The sequence below is a fragment of the Trachemys scripta genome, chromosome 12 (genome assembly GCF_013100865.1).
Source record: "Trachemys scripta elegans isolate TJP31775 chromosome 12, CAS_Tse_1.0, whole genome shotgun sequence".
Taxonomy (NCBI): Eukaryota; Metazoa; Chordata; order Testudines; family Emydidae; genus Trachemys; species Trachemys scripta.
In genome coordinates, this window is record NC_048309.1 from 4,582,525 (window position 1) to 4,605,528 (window position 23,004).

Below are 23,004 nucleotides of genomic sequence, written 5' to 3' on the forward strand. Positions count from 1 at the left end.
TATTTGCTTGCACAGTTACCTAATTTGCACATGCATTTATGATAATTGCACAAACACACACACATTACTTAAGCCACTGTTTTATTCACTTTAAAAACATTGAACCATATATTGAGCTATAAATCCAACTGACAACACAATAGAAAATATTACTGCAGAAGTTCAACAGAGACAACATATTCACACATTTGGAATAAGAGGGATTGAATTTTCAAGGCCAGTGGTAAACTCTGATTATTTTACTACTTATATATTGGCATCTTGCAGCCTCGTTATAGTGTGAGATGGGGAGAATCTACCAAAGAGTATATATCTGCATGGTGCAAAGCCTTCTCTCTCGCCTGTTGACGGGGCAGATACTGCTGTATGAAGTGTTGTCGTCTCCTTGTTTTAATATCTAACTTGTTGTTGCTGTCCAGCTATGGCTTGCTCTGGCAAGGCTGGAGACATATGAGAATGCTCGCAAAGTCTTAAACAAAGCCCGTGAGAACATTCCAACAGACCGTCACATTTGGATAACTGCTGCCAAACTGGAGGAAGCCAATGGAAACACTCAGATGGTGGAGAAAATCATTGACAGAGCTATCACGTCCCTCAGGGCAAATGGGGTAGAAATCAACAGGGAGCAGTGGATTCAGGTACTCGTGTGTGTTCCCTTTTTAAAAAACCCTTCTGTGCATGCTAGTATTGGGCTACAGTCAGACATTTCAGATTATGCATTCTCTTCCCACTCTGACGCCCACTGATGCAAAATAATATAGAACTTAACATTTCTGATATCAACCAGTGTCCCATGTCCGAGTCACTTCTGATCAATAACTATCTGAGCTGGAAGGAACCAGGCTAGTGCCATGATTAAGTGGTATGTCTGGGAGTAACGTGCAGTCTAGCTGGAGAATGTACTTTACTGTGGTCAGATTTACGTCTTTTTTGAACTGTGCTACTTCAAGCAGCTGCTGTATGAGGGTGTTAGGGGCACAAGCCTCAAGCTGTGCTTTTGTGTATTACCTACACCTGGATTTATTGGTTTAAAAACCATCTACTCACCAAAAGGAGGCCTTTTCCGACAACACATTACAAGAAATGGGTGTAATTGATTGCATGTGGACAGCAGAAAGTAGTGGAGCGATTTTGTGCAGTGTCCACATCTGAATGTTTTGGTAACAATGAAGCCTGCAAAGCCCCTGGATTGGCAATAGCCTCTGCAATGTACCTCTCACTTGGCTTAATGTTCTAATCCTTCTGTTTAAAAAATTGGACTTGAAAAGCAGAAAATGATTTTAAAATAACTTATAAAATAGTTTATTGGCCTAAAGCACTTGGTGGAGTGCGTGAAGGCAGCAAAGTGTTTTCATATGTTCTTGTTCTGAATGCAAACTAAAATTCAAGTAAGGCAGTGTCTGAGCCGACCCCCGTTAACTTGAATCTCATATATGAACTGAGACAAGGTGGGTGAGGTAATGTATGTTATTGGATCAACTTCTGTTGGTGAAAGAGACAAGCTTTTGAGCTACACAGAGCTTTTCTTCACATCTGCGTTGCACATTTGGCACACCACTCAAAAGAGTTTCAGTAAGGAAACTAAATTTTTTAATTATAAAACTACCATTCCCATTATCATTTAAACCAGATACAACTTCATTTATAGCAATAGGAGCCAATCTAATGAGGGTTGAAATTAAACTTCCATTATAAACCTTGCTGTCCTCCTTTCTCAAACTTCTGTAGTGCTGGAATTTTCCATGCTGGATGTCCTGTCAGAAGTAGAATTTATTTTGCAGGTTTCAACAAAATCTGCTTAGCTTTTTTTGAGTTGTGTATATTAAAACAAACCTTTTCCCCTGTGTATTCTGATAAATGTGCCAAATGTTTCTTAGCTTGGTGGTGGGTGGCCGACAGGGTTTTATTTAAACGTTGAGATCTGAGAATCAAGCCAAACATCAAGGAAGTTCAGTAATTTTGAGGTTATGAGCATTGATGCCACCATCCTCCGTTTGTGTATTTGTTTTCATACACAGGATTTTTGTTAGGTTTCATGGCTCAGTCTGTCTTGGAGCATTTCTCATCTTCTCATGCTCTCTCTTCCCACTTCCTTTCATAGTTTTCAGCATTTTATTTTGGAAAAATCCACAGTTGGCTCAGTCCAAAGGGAATCAGTGAAATGGAGAGAGGACCCTTCCAGGCTGGAGAGGTCATGCTTTGTCAGTCTGTCTCCTGCTCAAAGGATGCAATAGAATGTGCTGTCTCCTTTGCTGGCTTTTCACACTGAAATAACAGATTGTCTTAGTGTTGCTCTCATTGTCTCTAGGATGCTGAGGAGTGTGATAAAGCTGGGAGTGTGGCTACGTGTCAGGCTATTATGCGAGCCGTGATTGGGATTGGGATCGAAGAGGAAGATCGGAAACATACCTGGATGGAAGATGCAGATAGTGTATGTCTGATTAGGACCCTTCTGTTTTCTTTTAATTATAGTAGGGGAAAGGGACTGACAATTGTGAAGTTAGATCTATTTTTTGTGAAAATAAAGGGCTGATATTACTGGCCAGATGCCAACAGACTCTGTGCAAGCTTGTCTCTGAGTTCTGTCAGCACTTCTCAGTTTTGAGTTGCAGCAACCTTCTAGAGACTGCTAGTTGCGCAGAAATTTTGCAATTGTTTTTGTAATATGAGTAGATATTGTAGGCCAAGATGGCAATTTTCAAAGGCACCTAAGTGAATTAGGTGGCAGACTTCCTTAGGCTCCTTTGAAAATTCTAGCTCAAATGTTTACATAATCTAACTGGATTTCTTTGTCAATCTGGAACAGACTGAATATGCACTGACAACTAAATTACCAGTATTACTTTTATAAAACTTCCAAAGCTACATTTTCAATATGTTGACCTGGAATTGAGCCTACAAACTATGAGTGCACATGTAATCATGCTAACCAGCGAGTTCTGTAGGTAAGCCATGCATATGCAAGCATATAGGACCAATTTTAAAAACATTGGATTTTAAAAATCACCTAAATGACGTAAGAGCACAAGCCCAATTGAAAATCAATGGCATGCGTGTTCCTGGGACTCCTAGGTGCTTGTGAGAATCCCACCATTGCACCTTATTTAGAGTAAAACATTATTCCGAATCCAGTATATATTTAATTTCTGCTAAGTGATTGCTATTCAGATGTTTGTCCTGTTGTTATTATATGTACTTGGTAAATACCACTCACCGGAATTCTTGTAAAACCTTGAGCTCTGTGTCACCATTGATATGTACATCATTCTATCCTGCACTTTATATCTCTAGGCCCTGTACTGACTCCCTTTGGATTTTCTCCCCTCCCTTCATTTTTCTCTAGTGTGTTGCTCACAATGCCCTAGAGTGTGCTCGGGCAATTTATGCTTATGCCTTACAAGTTTTCCCAAGCAAGAAAAGTGTTTGGTTGCGAGCAGCTTACTTTGAAAAGAACCACGGAACCAGGTACGTATGCTGCATAATTCTCACGCTACCAAAAGGGTGTTCTTACAGTTCTAAAGTATGTGGGTTGGGGTTGGTGTAGTCAGAGAAGCTAATAAATTGACCATAAACTATTGAATAATAGGATTTAGAAAGTCTGAGCTGGTGAAAACCCATTGGAATTGTATGCAGAGCTGAGTTTAATTTCTTATGGTGGTAGACAGCACCTACTACTGGTATGAAGTCATTAAAAATCCTCTTGGTGAATGGGGCAACCTGGTATGTGGGAATGATATGGAGGTGGTGTTAAACCTCTTGGGAATGGGACACCTGAGAAATGGTGGGAATGTAGGATGGTAAGTCACTTGTTTCATTTAAACTTCTCTAGGTACGCTGGTTGATCAGTGAGCCAGTGTGTGTGCAGGGAGGCCCTCAGTCAGGTTTTAATTAAAAATGTTGCTAATTTGTATCAGGTAAATGTTCTGATTAAGATCACTCTTGAACTTGAAAAGAAAAGCCAAACTGCAGATAGTGTATCTTAAAGCTTGTGCTGTGTCACATGCATCTTATATTTTCTCCTTAGAAAGCTTGGAAGAGGGGCTAAACTTGTAAGGGCCTATGGCCGCAATGCTACAGACACACTGGCAAGTAATCCCGTTAAAGCCAATGAGACTACTCAGATGTAACTGATGGCGGGATCTGGGACTTAGCTTGTAATGTTCGAGCACTTTCTCAACATGTTGTTTGTTTTCCCTCCACCGCTCTCAGTAGCCTTTCAAGTTTCCTGGTGGTGACTGACTTTTAGCCCCCTCATTTCACTTGTAAAATACATTTTTACTCTACTGAAAACATAACCTCTTATCAGTGTGATCCAGGCTACTCCAGCTGATAATGCTGGAAAAGACTTCTTCCACAGTTGCCACCATATCTAGTACGGTGTATTGTTTAGCTGAACAGCACTTTCCAAAACACACAAGCTGCCTATGAGGTCTCTCCATAAACACTTGCTTCACATGATGGTGTCTTAACAACGATTCACTTTTTGTAGAGCCCTCTTCAGAAGTTGATTTTAGAAACTTCATGGGAAAAGAACCCATCCCCATCTCCTTATGACATGATTTATCAAAGTTTATAGCATTGGACTTTGCAACAATAACTATTTATAACATGGAGTAATAGTGGAAGTAGGATCCGGCAGTTCAGCTTTATAGATGTGCCTTCGTGTTATCATAGCTCACATTTTCTCCTTTCAGGGAATCGCTGGAGGCTCTCTTGCAGAGAGCTGTGGCGCACTGTCCTAAAGCAGAAGTGCTATGGCTCATGGGAGCCAAATCAAAGTGGCTGGCTGGAGATGTGCCTGCAGCCAGAAGCATTTTGGCCCTGGCTTTCCAGGTGGGTGTAGCCTTCATTTGACAGACTTGAGCACGTGGCAGATGCATAAATGAATTACTGCCAGGATGGGACAGAGCAAAGCAAATGAATAGGTCCTTTCTAGAGAGGGCTCTGAGCTCCTGCAGCAGCAAAGTTAGCCTTTCAAAATGGCACCATTCCTTTTTGGTTCTGTGTTTCCCAAATAGAATAGAGAAGCAGGCTGGAAGCAACCCTATAGACTGCAACCCTTTCAACATTGCCGCTCCCAGTCCAGTTTCTCCCATGAGCAGTCTCCCCGCTATCAGCAGGTTCCTCTGGATGAATTAGTCTACTTCCTCCATTCATTGAAATGTAACGGTTTGGATTCCAGAACCAGGATCACACCCACAAATAGTGCATGTTTGCCCCCTGTAATTGTCTGTAGCCTGGACCAGTATAATCAGCCTACTGCAAAATGAAGGAAGTTATCCTCCAGACACTGAAAGGAGTGGGGAGCTCCATAGTGCTGATGCTGAGGAGAGCGGGGCCTCCAAAGCAGAGTGGTAGTAAAACTGAATGACAGCAGAGACTCGTTCTTACTGGAGGTGACTGATTTTTGATTCCACAGCTAGGTTCTGGGAATTTTTAATTGTTCTTAGAGCTCTGAACCTTTCCCAGCATTGATGCCCCGAAGTTATTTGTATTGCAGGAGCACTTACAGACCCCAGTCAGGGATCAAGGGTTCATTTTGCCAGGCACTGTCTACAGGGGTAATAAAAAAGTCCCTGCGTCAGCGTTATAATCTTTTCACTACTTTAATTGACGGTTCAGAAGAAGGTTCAAGGACCAACTCTTCTGAGCAGTTTAGAAATGAAATGTCCATTCCTAAACTGGCGTAGATCCTTGGATTGTGGGTCTGTTTGGGAGAACTCTTTGTAACCTTAAAAGGCCATAGATGAATGATTGGGAAGAGCTTGAACTGAAAGAATCCTGGTGCTGATCGACAAGGGCCTGATTACAGTTTAAATCTGAACCAAACAAAGGATTAAATCTTCTGATGAATCAGAGTATATATTTGTCACTCTGTTCTCCTAGGCCAACCCCAACAGTGAAGAGATCTGGCTGGCTGCTGTGAAGCTGGAGTCTGAAAACAACGAATATGAAAGAGCGAGGAGATTACTGGCGAAAGCACGTAGCAGTGCCCCCACAGCCAGAGTAAGAACATGTGATGGGTGGAACGACAGTCTTTTTTTGATATGGGGGAGACGGGAGGGAAGAAGAGGGAGTTCCTTCACTTTCATGACCCCAGAGACGTACCAGCTGGCATCCTGCTATTTGTTTTTTGCAGGGACGTGGCTGATTTGTTAAAGTGCTTCCCCAGCGCATTGCAACATGAAGTAAACGTATTATGGAGAAAAAAGTCTGGGATCAAATAAAACCTTAGATTGTTACCCAGATGGCAAAAGTCAAGAAATTCCCAGTTACAGCTGATAGTTTATGTAATAGTCATGTTACATAAAGCATGTCTTGCATTTCATTTCTCGCTTTTAAAAATGAAACTCTCCTATTTGTAGGGAAGACTTTCTAGTGCGTATTTTTTTGAGTTCCTAATACAGGCATATTATCTAAAAGGCCCGACTATTCTGGTTTGTGATACACCAATGTAGTTTTGTATCAGTCTGAAGGATGTCGCTAGCAATATTATTTGTAGTCAAAAGTTATTTTGCCAGTTTTCAACTGGACCATTTTAAAACACCCTCCCACCCCACCCCTCAAACAAAATACATCTAGTCTATGTAATGGGGAAAATAAATCAAGATTTAATTTAAAAAAATTACCTCTCATCCTTGATCTTTTAAACATTCCTCTCTACCTGGCAGTCAGGGTTGTGAAACTTTTGTATGTCAGATTCGATGCTGTTGCTCCTTGGATGGGCTATTGGGGGCATTCAAGTGCGTGGGAAGCTAATAGTATCTAAACATCTTGCAGTCTGTATTTGATTTTTGGTTTTAGTCTGTCACAATCTGGACCAGCAAGAAGCACATTGCCTCTCAATAATGGCCCTTCTAAATGGTAAAGGAAAGAATTGAAAGCAGTATGTGGCAGTCCTTAGCCTTCTGGTTCAGAGCTTTGGACTGTGGGGAAGGAGGGAAAGAGGTCCTGGGAGCCACATTTACAAGTGTGGTAGAGACCTGGAAAAGGAAAGTGGGGTGTGGTAGGAAAGCCAGTGAGCAAATTCATGTTCTCTTCTACTGCCTAAATATTTTTGCCTGGAATACTTCTTTAATATCACTATCTGCACTCTGCTTACAGTTGGGGCAAAGGTTAAGGTTGATCATGTTGTTCCAACTCCTGGATAACTTTTGTGTTGATCTCAAGCTGTTGCTGACTCCCAGAATTTTTTTAGCCTTAATTTTCATGTTTTCAGAAGCCTGTTCCTAGTCTGTGCATGTAATAGGTGTATGTTTGTGGAACAAGGAATCCACTGCATTGATATGTTACTGGATCAATAACTGCTAATGAGAAAGCACCTTCTTGTCTGGTCTCAGGTCTTTATGAAGTCTGTGAAATTGGAATGGGTGCTCGGGAACATTGCTGCTGCCCAGGAGCTCTGTGAGGAAGCCCTGAAGCACTATGAAGACTTCCCCAAGCTGTGGATGATGAAAGGGCAGATTGAGGAGCAAGATGAGCTAATAGAAAAAGCTCGGGAAGCCTATAATCAAGGGGTAAGGATGGACGTGATTCCATCTCTGCTTCATTCTTCCAGTATAGGGAAATAATGTATTGACTGTCTTCCTCAAAGCAAAAGTCGTAACTTGTAGGAATCTGTCCCTGGCAGACTGGTAGGCTGGATGCTGACATCTTGCTAAAAGGGTAGAATGATCACATTGGAATGGTTAGGTGATGAGGATGAGCAAAAGATGAACATCTAAACCAGAGTCTCTGGATAGAATGTATCCTCCACTAGATCATTCCAGGTTACATATATTTGGTGCATTCAGATTTGTCTGCATAAAATGAGAGGCTAATCTCTTCTTTGCCACACATTCATGCTCTGTAGTATAAACATCAAACCACACATCCAAGTAGATTGACTGTCGTTATGCTATAGCTGAGTTACCTATTCTTTAGGTTGTATTGACAATGTTAAGAGGAAGCTGGCCAGATGCTTGTTCTTGATTGTGGGGAGGGAGAATTCAAGCTCCCCTTTAAAATATTTACTTTTTCTACTTAATATTCTAATGGCTACCAAAGGAAAAAAGTGCCCATTGGTAGGTTTTACGAGGAACAAAGTGCAAGAAGAGAGTTTATGTAATCCAAAGAGATGCATTAGCCACCAAAAAGGTGCATGCTGCCATATACTTCAAATATGTTTGGGGCATGTCTTGGGAGTGATGTGGAATACGAGAGTGAATGATCTTAAAATTAGCCATGAAACTGAATCGGAGACATATTAGTAATTGCAGCTTTGGTATAAAAGCAGTCAATACTATAAACTCCCCATCGTCATCTCTCCCTGTTGCCCCAAACCCTGGTTTGTTTGCTTTCTTTTAAACAGTTGAAGAAGTGCCCCCATTCCACACCCCTGTGGCTCTTGCTGTCCAGGCTGGAGGAAAAAGTTGGGCAACTGACCAGAGCAAGAGCCATCTTGGAGAAGTCTCGCTTGAAGAATCCGAAGAATCCAGACCTCTGGTGAGTAGTGTAGAGCTGACCTGAGTACACACGAACAACACAGGCAATGTATTCTTTATGCTAACCACCTTGCACCCTTCCCCAACCTCCTGCCATCTGAGCATGGATTCTCTATTATCGCATACAGCCAGAAGGAAATCCTGGGTATTTCACTCTTTTGCTTTGGGGACAACAATTCCCTTCTGAATATGTGCAGTCCTCTGGGGGGCTCATCTAGGACACAGCTGCCATCATGTTACTTGTTCTGGGTTTGCAGTTGGTTGCCAACTGTTTTCTTGTAATGGAAACTGTAGATTAATCTAAACTACCTTTCCATTTCTGTGTTAATTCAGTCTCCTCTAAATGCTTTTATCTAAGATGACTGTTACAAAATAAAGGTCACAATGATCTTTTAACCCATGGGATGGAAAAATTATAATAGCCATTGAGTCTTCCATGATTTCTTGCTGAACACATTTAGCCCAATGAGCTTACGAGTGAGCAAAATTAGTCTCCTGGAAGCTGTGCAGAGAGCACTGGTAGATGTGTTCTTAACAAGTCCCATGTCCTTCAAATGAAATGTCTCACAGGTTTCTTGCTTTCTTAGCTACTGAATTGAGATGTTGACAGTGGTGTCTTTTCCACACCAGGTTAGAGTCTGTGCGATTAGAATACAGAGCTGGACTAAAAAACATTGCTAATACGCTGATGGCCAAGGCATTGCAGGAATGTCCCAACTCGGGTAAGGAGGAGCTGATTTTTCTGAAATGCAGTTATTTTTGCTTGGTGGATAAGAGGGGTCCTCATCTCTCTAAGATGTTTCTGCTAGCCATGTCATCTTATGTACTGGACAGTGGTTCTCAAACTGGGGGTCAGAACCGCTCAGGGGGTCGCAAGGTTAATACATGGGGGGGGGGGGTCACGAGCTGTCAGCCTCCACCCCAAACCCTGCTTTGCCTCCAGCATTTATAATGGTGTTAAATATATTTTGAAGTGTTTTTAATTGATAAGGGGGGTCGCACTGAGAGGCTTAATGTGTGAAAGGGGTCACCAGTACAGAAGTTTGAGAACCACTGCTCTAGGAGGTGGTAATTTCCTTCTGCAAAGGAAGTGTTGCAGATCTGTTAGAGGTCTCAGATGCTCTTGACTCTTGCCTGAAGAGAAGGGCATGGATTGTTCACAGGTGGTTCAGTTTTCCTGCAGTGTTGCTTGGATTGCGTTATCAGGCCCGTGCCTGGTATGTGGTTCCTAGTTTCCTGAGAGAGTATCTTGGACATGGGTGACTTTTTTTCTTTGAGGACTAAACTGATGGCTCCTGTTTAAAGGAGGTGCTGGGTTCTGGGGTTGAATGAAAGCACTCTGGGTTAACAGAGATCATTTGTGCAGTAGAACTGTTCAACGGGGTATGATTTAGAGGAAGAATTATGAGATTTCTTTGCATCTTCCATGACTAGATGTGCACTCTTAAGAATTCCTTATGTCGGAGCTTGTCGGCACCTTGACAACACTTCCATGGGATAGGTAAATATTATCCCCATTTTATAGACGGGGAAAACTGATTGTGTGCAAGTGACTTGCCCAGGATAACACAGCAGATTGATGTTGGAACCAGGACTAGAATGCAAGTGTTCCAGTTCCCACCCTCCCACTAGGTCAAGGGTTTCTAAACTTTTTTGTAGCATGAGCCACGTGTAAGTATTTCGTCCTGAACCTCCTTCCCTGCCATTCATGATTGCTGAGTTCTCTTCCTAGTCACAATTGTATAACGGCCCTGTAGCAACTACATAGCTAAATAATCTTGAGAAAGAAAAGCTTTTTATTTTAAGGATCTTTTTTTTTCCCTGTTGTGGAATACCACAATAGTCATAAAACATGTGGTCAGGTCAGGGACTTTTTACTTGCAGGCTATATTTGTACCAGTGTAGAAGAGTAGTCTTGAAAGACACAAAGGGAAAATTCTTGCTCTAAACTATCAGTGAAATCAGAACAAAGAGAGAGAGAGTGTGTGTGCGCGTGCAAGTGTGTGTATACATACACACACACACACCCCTAGGTTAAGGCTACGATTATGTCACGGAGGTTGCAGAAGTCACGGAATCTCTGACTTCCAGAGATCTCTGTGACATTGGGGGCCCTGCAGCTGATTAACCGCTGCCAGCAGCAAGGGACCACTGCAGCAGCCCAGCCTCTGCGGGCAGCAGTGGGACCTCCCACAGCTCCCAGCCACCGCGGGGATCCCAGAGCTCCCCAGCCACTACTGCTGACGGGGCCCCCCTGCAGCTCCCAGGCAGGGGGCAGGGTACTGGACCCTCCTCCCTCCCCATTTTGTCAGCAATGTTTTGAGTAAAAGTCATGAACAGGTCACGGGCAATAAACAAAAATTCATGGAAGCCGTAACCTGTCCATGACTTTTACTCAAAATATCCATGACAGAATCGTAGCCTTACCTATGGTGCATATATGGCTGCCACTTACAGGAAGCTATTGCACTGAACCACCTGATGGAATCCTGGCAGATGTGAGACTTCTAAAGATTTCCACAGCTCTAGAGTGTTCCACAGGTGTGGCTGGCTGACAAGTGAAGCAGAAGATTTCATGCTCCTTTGAGCAGATTTCCTTTTCAGCTTTTTGGCAATGAAAGAAAAATTCTCTGGGGTTGTGTAACCTTAAACTTCTGTGGGCATTTAGAGCAGTTTTTCTGGGCCTCCTGTGACTGGCCTGTTTGGCGGCAGGGTACAGTAAGGATCATTGGGAGGACTTCAGCGTTCCTCATCAAACTCTTCCAATTGCTTCCAGGTGGTACATTTTACAGCTTCTTAATGTTTTTCCTCCTGAGGGTAGTAACCTGTCATGTTTGCTTTGAAGAGATGAGAGTTGATGATTCTTAAGTAGATGTAGCGTGTCCTGTACAATTAAAATTACACACTGAACAATTTCACTCCTGGCTATCTGAAAGATTTGGTAACCTTTTTGTTCTGGGTCGTTCACTATGGGCTTGTGTAGCTATGCTAGCAGAGCCCTCTAGTGCAGATGCAGTCTAAGCTGGCAGAAGTTCTTCTGCAGGCATAGCTGCACCATCTCATTCTTCTGTCAGCATAGTTGCATCTACACCAGGGTTTTGATGGCATAACTGCGTTGGGTGTGATTTCCGCCCTCCCCCGGACTTCTAGCCGACAACTATGCTGGCAAAACTTTGTAGTGTAGACCAGGCTCAAGTTTGGCTACCGTCAATCTGCCAATAATGACCTTGGGTGGTCTATTATTTTCATACTAAGTGCCCCCTTCGTAGCAGACTACTATAAATGTATATATTTTCAAGGCATTTTAGTTTTGCTTCTAGTAATTTGTTGGCAGGTTGGCAGTGTTGTTGGGAAGTATACCGGGTGCCTGAAGAGAGCTGTGGAAAGTTTCACCAGACCATTTATCCCTTCATGCTAACCACTGGAAAGTTGATGTGTATCCCACCTTGTGGCACTCATGAATTAACTGAATTAGTATGTAGGCAATGTGTGTGATTTGTCTGTACAATTAAAACATTTACCTGCACTTGTGGGATAACAGTGTTCAAACATTGCTTACAGAGGCATCCATAGATGTCCGATGGCCACCGCATAACACCAATCATGTGTTTTGCATGATGCAGGGTCTCCAGAAGAGGTTTGAGGATAGTTCTATATTGCACTGTTCCCACTGTGTGGTGGTCACAGCTGAAAGTCTTTGCGCCAGCACATACCTAGTGTATGAAGTACCAAAAAAAATGGAAAGCTAAGAGTGTGTCTTGTAAAAGCGCTTCATAGCTGGAGACTCAGTATTCAGGGAATAGCAGCTGATACTGCAGAGCACAAAACAAAGAAGCATTCAGTACAAAGTTAGTGAGTTTTGGTGAGAGCTATTTGAGCATTAGGTTGGTCCATCACACGATGATTATGAAGCACAAATATGATGCGGCTGTGAAGGAGGCTAATGCAATCCTGGGATGCATCCGGCAAGGTATTTCCAGTAGAGTTAGGGAAGCATTATTACCATTATACAAGGCACTGGTGTATGCTCATCCGGAATACTGTGTGCAGTTCTGGTCTCCCATCTTTAAGAAAGATGAATTCAAACTGGAACAGGTGCAGAAAAGGGCTACTAAAATGACCAGAGGAATGGATAACCTATCTTACAAGAGGAGACTTAAGGCGCTTGCCTTGTTTAGCCTAACAAAACGAAGTAGAAGAGGAGATATGATCGCTCTCTATGAATACATCAGAGGAATAAACACCAGGAAAGGAGAGGAATTATTTAAGTTAAGGGCCAACGTTGGCACTAGAACAAATGAATATAAACTGATCATCAATAAGTTTAGGCTTGAAATTAGATGAAGGTTTCTAACCATCAGAAGAGTGAAGTTCTGGAATAGCCTTCCAAGGGGAATAGTGGGGGCAAAAAACATAACTTATTTTAAGACTGAGCTTGCTAAGTTTGTGGAGGGGATGGTATGATTGCCTATAATGGCCTGTGGCCCATCCGTGACTGCTATTAGCAAATATCTCCACTGGCCAGAGATGGGACACTAGAGGGGGATGGCTCTGAGTTAGAAAGAATTCTTTCCCAGGTGTCTGGCTAGTGGTTCTTGCCCACATGCTCAGCGTTTCATTGATTGCCATATGTGGGGTCTGGAAAGAATTTTTCCCCGGATCAGATTGGCAGAGACCCTAAGGGAGTTTGCCTTCCTCTTGAGAGTGAGGCATGGGTCATTGGGCTGTTCTGAACTAGAGTAAGTGGTGGATTCTGTGTAGCTTGAAGTCTTTAAATCAAGATTTGAGGACTTCAGTAACTCAGCCAGAGGTTATGGGCCTACTATAGGAGTGGGTGGGTGAGGTTTTGTGGCCTGCAATAGGTGGGAGTATCTGACTAGATCATCATGATGGTCCTTTCTGGCCTGAATGTCTGAAGCAGTAATGACACACTGCGTTCTGGATTTAAGCACCTACCATACTTGCTATTCTTGGTAAAATGTGGCCTTTTAATCTTTGACTTAACAAAAATTGGAATCTTTGTTTGGTTTTTAGGAATCCTATGGTCAGAAGCAATTTTCCTTGAGGCAAGACCACAGCGAAAGACCAAAAGTGTGGATGCCCTGAAGAAGTGTGAGCACGACCCTCACGTCCTGTTGGCTGTAGCCAAGTGAGTAGCTATTCCTGTTTTTAATGAAGTAAAAATAGACATTTTGTCTCTGGACACAAGTTAAGGTCACATACATCATGAAAACACTGCTGCAGATCAGTAGCATGTGGCCTTGCTTCAATACAATATTGATATGCCTCAAAACCAGGAACAACCGATGCATCTGTATGGCTGCCTCTGAGCATCTGTGCAAATCAGCTTCTTTCTCTTGCTTGAACATAAGCTGTCTGCCTTTTCTCAGAGTACTAATGTCAGCTGGGAAGTGTAGGAGTGCAGTGGGGAACACTGTGGATTCGTGCAGAGATCTGTTCTAGTGTTAGGTTTAGGTACACTAAAAACATCACTAGCATGGGATCCCTTGGTACATAGCTTTGACAAAGACTTGAAGTCAAGCTGTAATTGCTTTTCCTTTTGGGGACATGTTGTTCATACCCATGGAAGCGTGGGGCTGCTTGTGCTGGCCACTATGCCAGTTTAATGTGGACAGGTGCTATTTAAACACCCTGTCTCTTCCCTCTTAGTCCCCAAATTCTGCCAGTGGCCCATAATCTTGACCTGCCGTACTCTCCTTTTCCAGTTCTGCTGCTTCCATCATCCCATGCTGTTTCATTTTGGGCATTTCCTGAGTATAAGTTGCCAGTCATGCTGAATTTGCTTCTGTGAAGCAGGCAAATGTCCATTTAGGAATTGAAACAAAACTAAAATGTCATTTTCTCTTGTTGCCTAGACCAGATTTTGAGTTAATCTAATATTGAAGGGCTAGTATTTTAATCCACTGTGCTTCACGGCTTTTTTCCTGTTCTTTTATGTTACGAGCCTCCAGTCAAGTGCAGGGCTGACTTTAGTGCAATAGTGATTGGAAACAGCTGTTTTTTCTTTTGTAAATACCAGAAGAGTTTAATAGAGGAAGTGTGTAAAACAGTGCCCAAATCTTACACAACTTTTCTTGTAAGCCAAAGCAAATCATACAGGATTCACTCCAGTTACTGTGGCACTAGGGTCTGCCAGACAATGACATCTGACTTCTTCAGTTTTGTCAGCAAAGAAGAAGAATTTTAACTTTCTCTTTAAGGAAACTGGTTCCAGGCCCCTTCTGGTACATCCTCAAACTATTTAGTAGCTAAACTAAACCCAGCACAAGTTGCTTCCACCTCCCATAATGAGTCTTCTGTATGTGTCTCTGATACTTTGGGCTGTAACATGATTGTGAAGAGCTTTTGTTAAAAGTAAATAAGTTACTACAGATTGTTACTTTGCAGGTGTTTTGTCTGTTTCATATCAGTGTTCATGCTCTTTAAATCACAGTTTATCTAACACCGAACAATCAAGAGTATCATAAGGCTTAAAAAACAATCATGTTATCAAACCATAAAATTATACAACTTAACAGCTTAGCCAATCACACAGCCTCCTATTCATAAAGACCTCGCTAGTTTTAATTGAACTCTATTTGATGTACAGAAACCAAACCCATAAAATATTGACACAGTTGATTAGTTCTTGGGGGGAAAAGTTTTGAAATACGTGAGCAAATTTTAGAAATGGCGACAGGCAATGTGAGTGCAAAAGTTGGGGTTTAAACATCTAAATCCCACGCCTACCCTTTTGCATTGAAACAGATTTTCAATGTACGTCTGTTTCAGTAGATTTTAGTATTTCGCTATATACATGCACTTGTACTGATGGCTCTGCTACACAGTACGATGGGTTCTGCTTCAGATCTTGGCCTTCATAAATCTGGACACACTTCTGTAGGTACAGGACTTAAATAAACTCCAAATATCTAAAAAGATTGTACATAGCTTGTTAGATAGCTACAAGATCATCTTAAAACATTAAGAACATGATGGTGGGAGATAAGATTGCCTGCATGAGCCTCTCATTTTATGAATTTGGTGCAGCATGGTTGACTGACAGTAAGCAAATAAGGGGGAGGGGGAAGATTCTGCCTGGGTTTCAAGAAAATAACATTCTTTCTTCAGAACATCTGACTCTCCCCCCTGCTCCCTTTCTTGGTTGGGGGCTAATTTAGCCTTTTAGACTCAGTCAGCAATCAGCAAGGAAACGGTGGGTGTTCCATTTTACCTCTATAGTCCCTCTTCCACCTTCCCAGCCAGAAGGATCTCTTTTTGCAAAGCTGCTCCCTCTGTGCTGGGAGAGCCAAGAGCTGAACTTTTCAAGGTGTCAGGTGACCCGTTGTCTCTGCAAGGAGAGAGTGACCTGCCAACTGCTCACTTCTGCTTTTCTCCCTTTCCTTCCCACAACAGGTTGTTCTGGAGCGAGCGTAAAATAACCAAGGCCCGAGAATGGTTCCATCGAACAGTGAAGATAGATTCAGACCTGGGGGATGCCTGGGCTTTCTTCTACAAATTCGAGCTCCAGCACGGCACTGAGGTAAGAGAGTGTCTCTCTCTATAGATAGAAGACTTGACCTCCTGGGGAGTGATGTGGGGTCCCCACCCCACCTTCTGCTGGCTAACAGGACTGGTTTTGAAGCCCATCGTCACTATTCATTAATCAGCAACAGGAATCACTGCTCAGCCTGTTCCTAGCAGAGAGTGCATTGCCTCTGCAGTACACGTGGCCTGAGGAGTGAGAGGTTGAGACTGCTTTTGCTAACTAGATAATTATGAGCCGTGTGACTTAAAACATGATGTTTTTAAAACCAGCATTGTTAATAGATGGAATTACTTTTTAGATTTCAGCTTCAGAAATTGCCAACTGATTGCCTTTACGAAAGGAAATGTAAACCTACAAATGACTTAATCATTTTCTGAATCCAGAACCTTTCAGAGCAGCTATCTCAAAACTCTAAACAAAAAGGGTTCTGTATCTTAACAGACAACTTTATGTGGCTGGGAAACAATTGTGTGCAATCCTAGTGTTTGATCAGAGCAACCATCAGTCTAGTGTACCCCATCTGTGCTCTCTCTGTGGTTCTGCAGGAAATGGTAATTATCAAGCCAGATGCCATGTTGAACACCCTCTGCCATTGCACATCTATTCTTAAACTGAAGTGCGTAGTTTCTGCTTTTGAAGCAGAGGATGGAGGATTCTTCAGGATCAGTTAGCAGTGCATGTAATGCTTGCCACAGCTCTTGTACGTTTAGGCAGAATATGCACTTCTCTCTACATGGACGCTCTGGTGTTCCTTAATCAATTCCTCTAGATATCACAGCATGGAAAAATAATACGGATTTTTAAAATTAGAAACTGCTACCCCAATAATAGATGCAGTAAAATGTGCACTGTTGAGCACTGACCCCAAGTATGCTATCTTTTCTGTGTGGTTTTCCAAAGATGGTATTTCCACTCAGTCCACCGGGAGTGAATCTCACAAAAACCACCACCACAAAGAACTCGACACAGCTGGCAGCCTGTCTTTACCATCCACAGTTACATTAGCTGATACAAAAATGTATGAGATCAACCTTCATTCAAGGCATAAGCCATCCGCTAACTGCTTGGGGTTAGTAAGAAGTGTCCCTGTAGGTGTTGCTGGAAAATTGCCCCTTATGAGGGTTTTTATCCCGTTCCCTGAAATATCGATATGGGTTGCAGTTGGGAAATAGCAGACCAGCTCCGATGGACCATTGTTCTAATCCTGTATGGCAGCTCCTATGTAATGCTCATGAGAAGCCTGGTGCTGAGGTGATGTGAGACTTCTCCGCTTCAGGAAGAGGCGTCTCCCTCCACATGCTGGATGTGTCTAGGCAACACAAGGAAAGCATGGGGGGGAGGGATAGCTCAGTGGTTTGAGCATTGTTCTGCTAAACCCAGGGTTGTGAGTTCAATCCTTGAGGGGGCCACTTAGGGATGTGGGGCAAAATCAGTACTTGGTCCTGCTAGTGAAGGCAGGGGGCTGGACTCAATGACCTTTCAAGGTCCCTTCCAGTTCTAGGAGATAGGATATCTCCATTAATTTAATTTAAATTTAATTTAATCCACCACAGTTGCTTTGATTCTGCCTGATCTGCGACTAGGGAAACAGTTTCATTGTCTGGCAGCCTAGAATGTACTAAGACTAGGCTCTAGAGCACCGTATTAGATTCATAACTCCGCAAAATGTCCGTTTTTGTGTGTTCTCTCAAAACCAATGTTAGATTCTGTTGAAGAGCAGCTATGGAAAGAATGTGGGGAAAGGTAGATGGTGGAAAACCAAACCTAGTTTGGTGGCCCATTGGGCTGCTTTGCAAAGCTGAACAGTTGTCATTGCTGCCAAGTTTTAACCTTCAGTTATTCCTAACCCTGGTTCCCACCTCTTTCTTTTTTTAATGGTTTGTATAAGTCCGGGGTCGGCAACCTGTCAGAATTGCTGTGCCGAGTCTTCATTTAGTCACTCTAATGTAAGGTTTCGCGTGCCAGTCATACATTTTAACGTTTTTAGAAGGTCTCTTTCTAGAAGTCTATAATATAGAACTAAACTATTGTTGTATGTAAAGTAAATAAGGTTTTTAAAATGTTTAAGAAGCTTCATTTAAAATTAAATTAAAATATAGAGCCCTCCAGACCGGTGGCCAGGACCCGGGCAGTGTGAGTGCCACCGAAAATCAGCTCGTGTGCCGCCTTCGGCACGCGTGCCATAGGTTGCCTACCCCTGGTATAAGTGCTTAACTTTCAGCACAATGTACCAATGCATTAGAAGGAATGGTAGAATCTGAAGACGGTCTTACTCAGCTAGGAGAAAGAATTGCGGGATTAAGATATCCCAACCTGTTGTTTTTTCTTCCTCTGTAGGAGCAGCAGGAAGAGGTGAAGAAGCGCTGTGAGAATGCTGAGCCCCGCCATGGAGAGTTGTGGTGTGAAGTGTCCAAGGACATAGAGAACTGGCAGAAAAAAATTGGAGAGATCCTAGTAGTTGTGGCAGCCAAAATTAAAAATGCCTTCTAGAGTATGCCATGTTCATCTGCCTCAATCATCCCTGCAGGACATGGCCCCTTTGCTAGACATGTTTCCAACACCCTCAATCCTGCCAGCAGCACAATTGCTTAGAGCAAACAAAGGAAGTTGGTGGAACAAATGAGGACCCCTGGTTTTCCAAAAACAAGGAGACGGTCCCTTCCACTCCTGCGGTAGTGCTTGAGACTGCACATTGCAGTCGTTGGTGAGGCATAATCCGATGCGTTTGTGTTGTAATGTCTTCTGTGAACATTGCTGGCAGGTGATGGTGCTGAGTCATTTTGCGTAGGTTTGATGGGCATTCTCATTCGGATGTCTGAACCCATTCTGTAAATTCAAACCTTAATTATTGATCGCTTTCTGATGACTTGCAGCTCCTCTAGTGTCTTTCCTGGCACGAGTTCTCTTCCTGTCAGCCAGGCCTTCAGTTTCTTGGTGTTTGGCCCTTTTAGTGATGACTCTTTGTCAACAAAGCTGTCCCCTTCATATTTAAGCATACTAAGGCTTAAAGAACGAGGAACCAAAGAACAATTATTGCTGAAAGACATGCCTGGAATGTTGGGATGGAAGGAAGGGCATGGTAGCAGAAACAGAAGGCAAAACTGTATGTTTGGTGTGACAAAGCTAGACTGGAACTGCCCCCTCAACTTTTGGGGTAGAATCCTGGTCAGATTTTTGTGGAAAACTATTCTTAATTGAGCATTTTGTGAAATCCAATAACCAGAACCTATTTTTAGTGATATTTTCTCTAATTTTTAAATGTATAATGTAAGCATTTTCTTTTAATGGAATAATTTCACTTTAATACTACAGCAGTAGTGTTAAAACAACATGGTAAAAATAAATCGAGGCTCTTTAAAGGAAAAATCCTTATTCTTGGAACCATTAAGAAGCTATGTGCTTTAACAACTGAAGCTGATCTCCAGGATGGATGGATATGAAAAACTTCTCCAAGCTCAGATGGAGAAACTAGCTTGTTGCTGGGATGATCTTGGAGCACATAGACGATATCTGTGTCTGTAGCCCCTGTAAGTTGTCTTAGGTTCATGAGTAAAGTTTTCTAAACCTATGAGCAATGCCATTTTTTGACCCAAAGGGGAGACTTTCATTCTCTTGATCCTCCTTTGAGTGAAAAGAAATGTCCTCCAGAGAGATTGTATCTATTTTATTCTTCACCAACTGAAAGATACAAATGTCTCCAACTTCATTTAATAGCATTTGTATATTAGGATATAGTGATTTTTTTTTAAAGTATGTATCATCATAGAATGCTGTTTGAAGAAAACCTGTCACTTGCCTGGAAAACTGTACAGATGTAATGGGATGCTATAAAATACAACTGTCTTGTGTTTCGCTTTGAATTCTATTTGACCACCATCTCCTCCATTGCAGTGACTGTTGCGTGTCAAAGAGTAAATGCAGGGTGGTTGGATGTGACTAGGGGGTGGGTACCCTATGAAAGGCCAGCTACTCCTTACAAAGATGCCCGTGTGAGGAATGTATCCGTCTGCCAAGCTTTCTCATATTCTTTTGCTTTAAGTGCCACATTGTTCAAGGAGTGGCAACTCTTGATGAAAGTTTTTCTTCCAGATTTATAAATGCGAAATGAAGCCCATGTGTTCTCTCTCATAGCTGGTGAGAACATGTGCAATTGTACCTTCATTAAGAAAGGTATACCTCATTAGTGTGCTGGGGGCTTGTAAACTTTCAAAGGCTCAGGCCTGCAGCTGTTCAGGCAAGCAGCATGGAGAGGGAAGACCTCCACTATCCCAAGAGATTCTCCACCATCAACAGTGACTTTCCTTCCGTCGCTGATGCAGAGGCAGAGTGACGGTTCTCTGCATGGGGGATGCAGGGGCTGAGTCTGGGTTAACCATACTGAGAGAGGACAGGGGTGTTGGTTGGTTGGGGTGGGGAGGTATAGATAAGGGGATAGTTTAACTAGGATTTTCCAGAGTTGGGTCAAACTAATAATGGCTCTGCAGGGGTTCAGCTTGAAAAAATGTGTTAACAAATTAGACAAGGTGGGTGAGATCTTTTATTGGACCAACTTCTGTTGGTGAGCGAGAACAGCTTAAAGCAACAGAAGTTGGTCCAATAAAAGATACTACGTCACCCATCTTGTCTCTCTAATATCCTGGGACCAACATGGCTACTGCATATATTATCAAATGCCATTTACATACTGTATTGAGTACCTACGGGGCCTATCCTGACCCCTCTGCTTATAGATGGTGTCCCTTCCCTGTCTTCTCATCTGTCCTTTGTCTCTCTAGGTTGTAAGATCTTTGGGGGAGAGGACTGTTCCTCTTGGTTGGAAAGTACCACAGTGCTAGAAACGTGCTAGAGTAATCAGGGCAGCAAACTTGGGCTTCACAGTCACCCAGGTACAGAGGGCCTGAAAAGCCCTATATGGCCCTTAAGTCCTGCAGTGAGGCTGTGTTGGATGAAACACAGTGGGGTTTTTACACTCTGCTTTGGAATAGGCTGGGGAAGGGCTGTTGGATCCAATGTCTGGGAAAGTCCCAAATAGGGGAGAGGGGTTTGGAGGGTTGGGACGCTGACCCCCACCTCACATCCCTGCCCATTGGTTGAGGGCTGAATTCCATCCTCCCCTGCACTTGCTTTGTTCCCAACACAAAGTCCATTCATTCAGACTTTGTGTGAGATTGGAGTGAACTTTCCCTTATTTAAAGAGCATAAAATGTAGCAACATAATACAAAAATTCACCTTCAGGGTAAATGTACTCTCTCTCCCAGTGCTGAGGCACAGAATGGAGTATTGAAAGCATCGGGATGTGAGGGCTATGTACCAACACATGGATTTGTTTCCTTTCGAGCATGAAATTCCTCTTGCCACCCAGTGTTTCTACCTTTCACCTTATCTTTCAAAATGCCCTTAATTGTTGATGCTTTTTTTTTTAAATGGACTCTTCCCTTTACCAGCTTAATGTTTTTAGATGTCTTAACATTTTGAAAATGGATTTTTGAACCTGTAAATTTTATTTATATGCACATAGAGCACAATAAACATGTCAGGATCCAGCCTTCAGTGGTGTGTCCTTGAGTATACATAGTTCCTTCTGCTTCAACTGATGATCCAGCAGACCATTCCCCTCTCAGATCCCTCTGGAAGGCTTAGTGCTGCCAAGAGGTCTGTAAGAATTGGGTTGGGTTATTCAGGTATCCTAAAAGCCACACATTTTTGCTTCATGGTTCTGCGCCCTCTTCTTTGCCAAGTAACTATTGCTCTTAACCCATTCCTTCTTTGTTGTTCCATTAATCTTTTTGTTACATCACGTATGAACGTAGTTGTAAACTTGTGGCATGGGCCATGTCTTATTAATACCCAGGTGCCTAGCATGCTTTTGGTTGCTGTCAAATCTTTAGATTAGCCATCCGCAATTTGTTCTGTAAAAATCATGGTGAGAAGAATTTAAATTAGGTTTAGCTGACTTCACACTCCAAATATGATTCTGAGCTCATTCATCAGAGGCCAACAAAGGTACCTTGTTACCCTCTCTTTATTTGTGTGTGTATACAGAGCTCAAGTGTCTTAACCATATTATACTGGCTACTCACACTAAGTTCTATAAATTGATAACATCTAGCAAGATGATTTTATAGTACAAAGTGCAGTTATGAGCACTAAAGTAGGTTAATTCCATTTTAAATCCACTGTCAGAAATTGCTAATGCTTAAAACATGTTGCTAGTAGAAACTGAAAGGGAAAGGTCCGGCTTGCCACGATCCGGGATCTTTGACAGCAGTTAGCTCCGCAGCAATACTTCTCAGCCCCAAAAGGTGGTTCTGGGAGAGCAAGGATGGAGCCAACACCTTATTTCCAAAGCAGAATTCCCAAGCGTTTCCTCTTGCTTTTGTTTCAGGATCTTCAAACCTCTGGCGGCTTGGCCTAGGCATGGCTGTCTTCAGCAGTAGTAGTTCCATAGTGTTTTGGAAGCCTTACCTGGCCCTCTGCATGCCTGATGGAGCTGGCACCATGTGCTTCAGTTTGAGACGGGCTTTCAGGAGACTTTCTGGAGGCTGTGGTGGTGGTTGAAACATTTAGGAAGGGAGATGGTTATTTATTACCTGTAGTGTGGTAGCCCTGTCCTAGACTTGGCAATGTATATACATGGAACAAGGTCCCTACCCCAAAGAGAAGAACAGGAGTACTTGTGGCACCTTAGAGACTAACAAATTTATTAGAGCATAAGCTTTCGTGGACTACAGCCCACTTCTTCGGATGCATATAGAATGGAACATATATTGAGATATATATACACACATACAGAGCGCATAAACAGGTGGGAGTTGTCTTACCAACTCTGAGAAGCCAATTAATTAAGAGAAAAAAAACTTTTGAAGTGATAATCAAGAGTTCACAATCAAGGTTTGAAATGTAGGTTGAAACCCAGAAGGGACTTGCCCTTGTTGCTTCATAGACCGGTCATAAGAAAGGTCAGACTGGGT

The 23,004-nt window shown here is 42.6% G+C and overlaps 1 protein-coding gene across 1 annotated transcript in view; it reads left to right on the plus strand.

The window, feature by feature from the left end:
* Positions 1-19,892, plus strand: part of PRPF6 (pre-mRNA processing factor 6) — a 34,948-nt gene extending 15,056 nt beyond the window's left edge. The window contains exons 11-21 of the mRNA XM_034787090.1: positions 420-638; positions 2,309-2,431; positions 3,344-3,465; positions 4,695-4,833; positions 5,887-6,006; positions 7,341-7,517; positions 8,351-8,484; positions 9,114-9,205; positions 13,518-13,632; positions 15,900-16,026; positions 18,370-19,892. Coding sequence (XP_034642981.1) covers positions 420-638; positions 2,309-2,431; positions 3,344-3,465; positions 4,695-4,833; positions 5,887-6,006; positions 7,341-7,517; positions 8,351-8,484; positions 9,114-9,205; positions 13,518-13,632; positions 15,900-16,026; positions 18,370-18,522 — 1,521 coding nt within the window. The 3' untranslated portion in view covers positions 18,523-19,892. The remainder of the gene's footprint in view (positions 1-419; positions 639-2,308; positions 2,432-3,343; positions 3,466-4,694; positions 4,834-5,886; positions 6,007-7,340; positions 7,518-8,350; positions 8,485-9,113; positions 9,206-13,517; positions 13,633-15,899; positions 16,027-18,369) is intronic.
* The last annotated feature ends 3,112 nt before the right edge of the window (positions 19,893-23,004 follow it).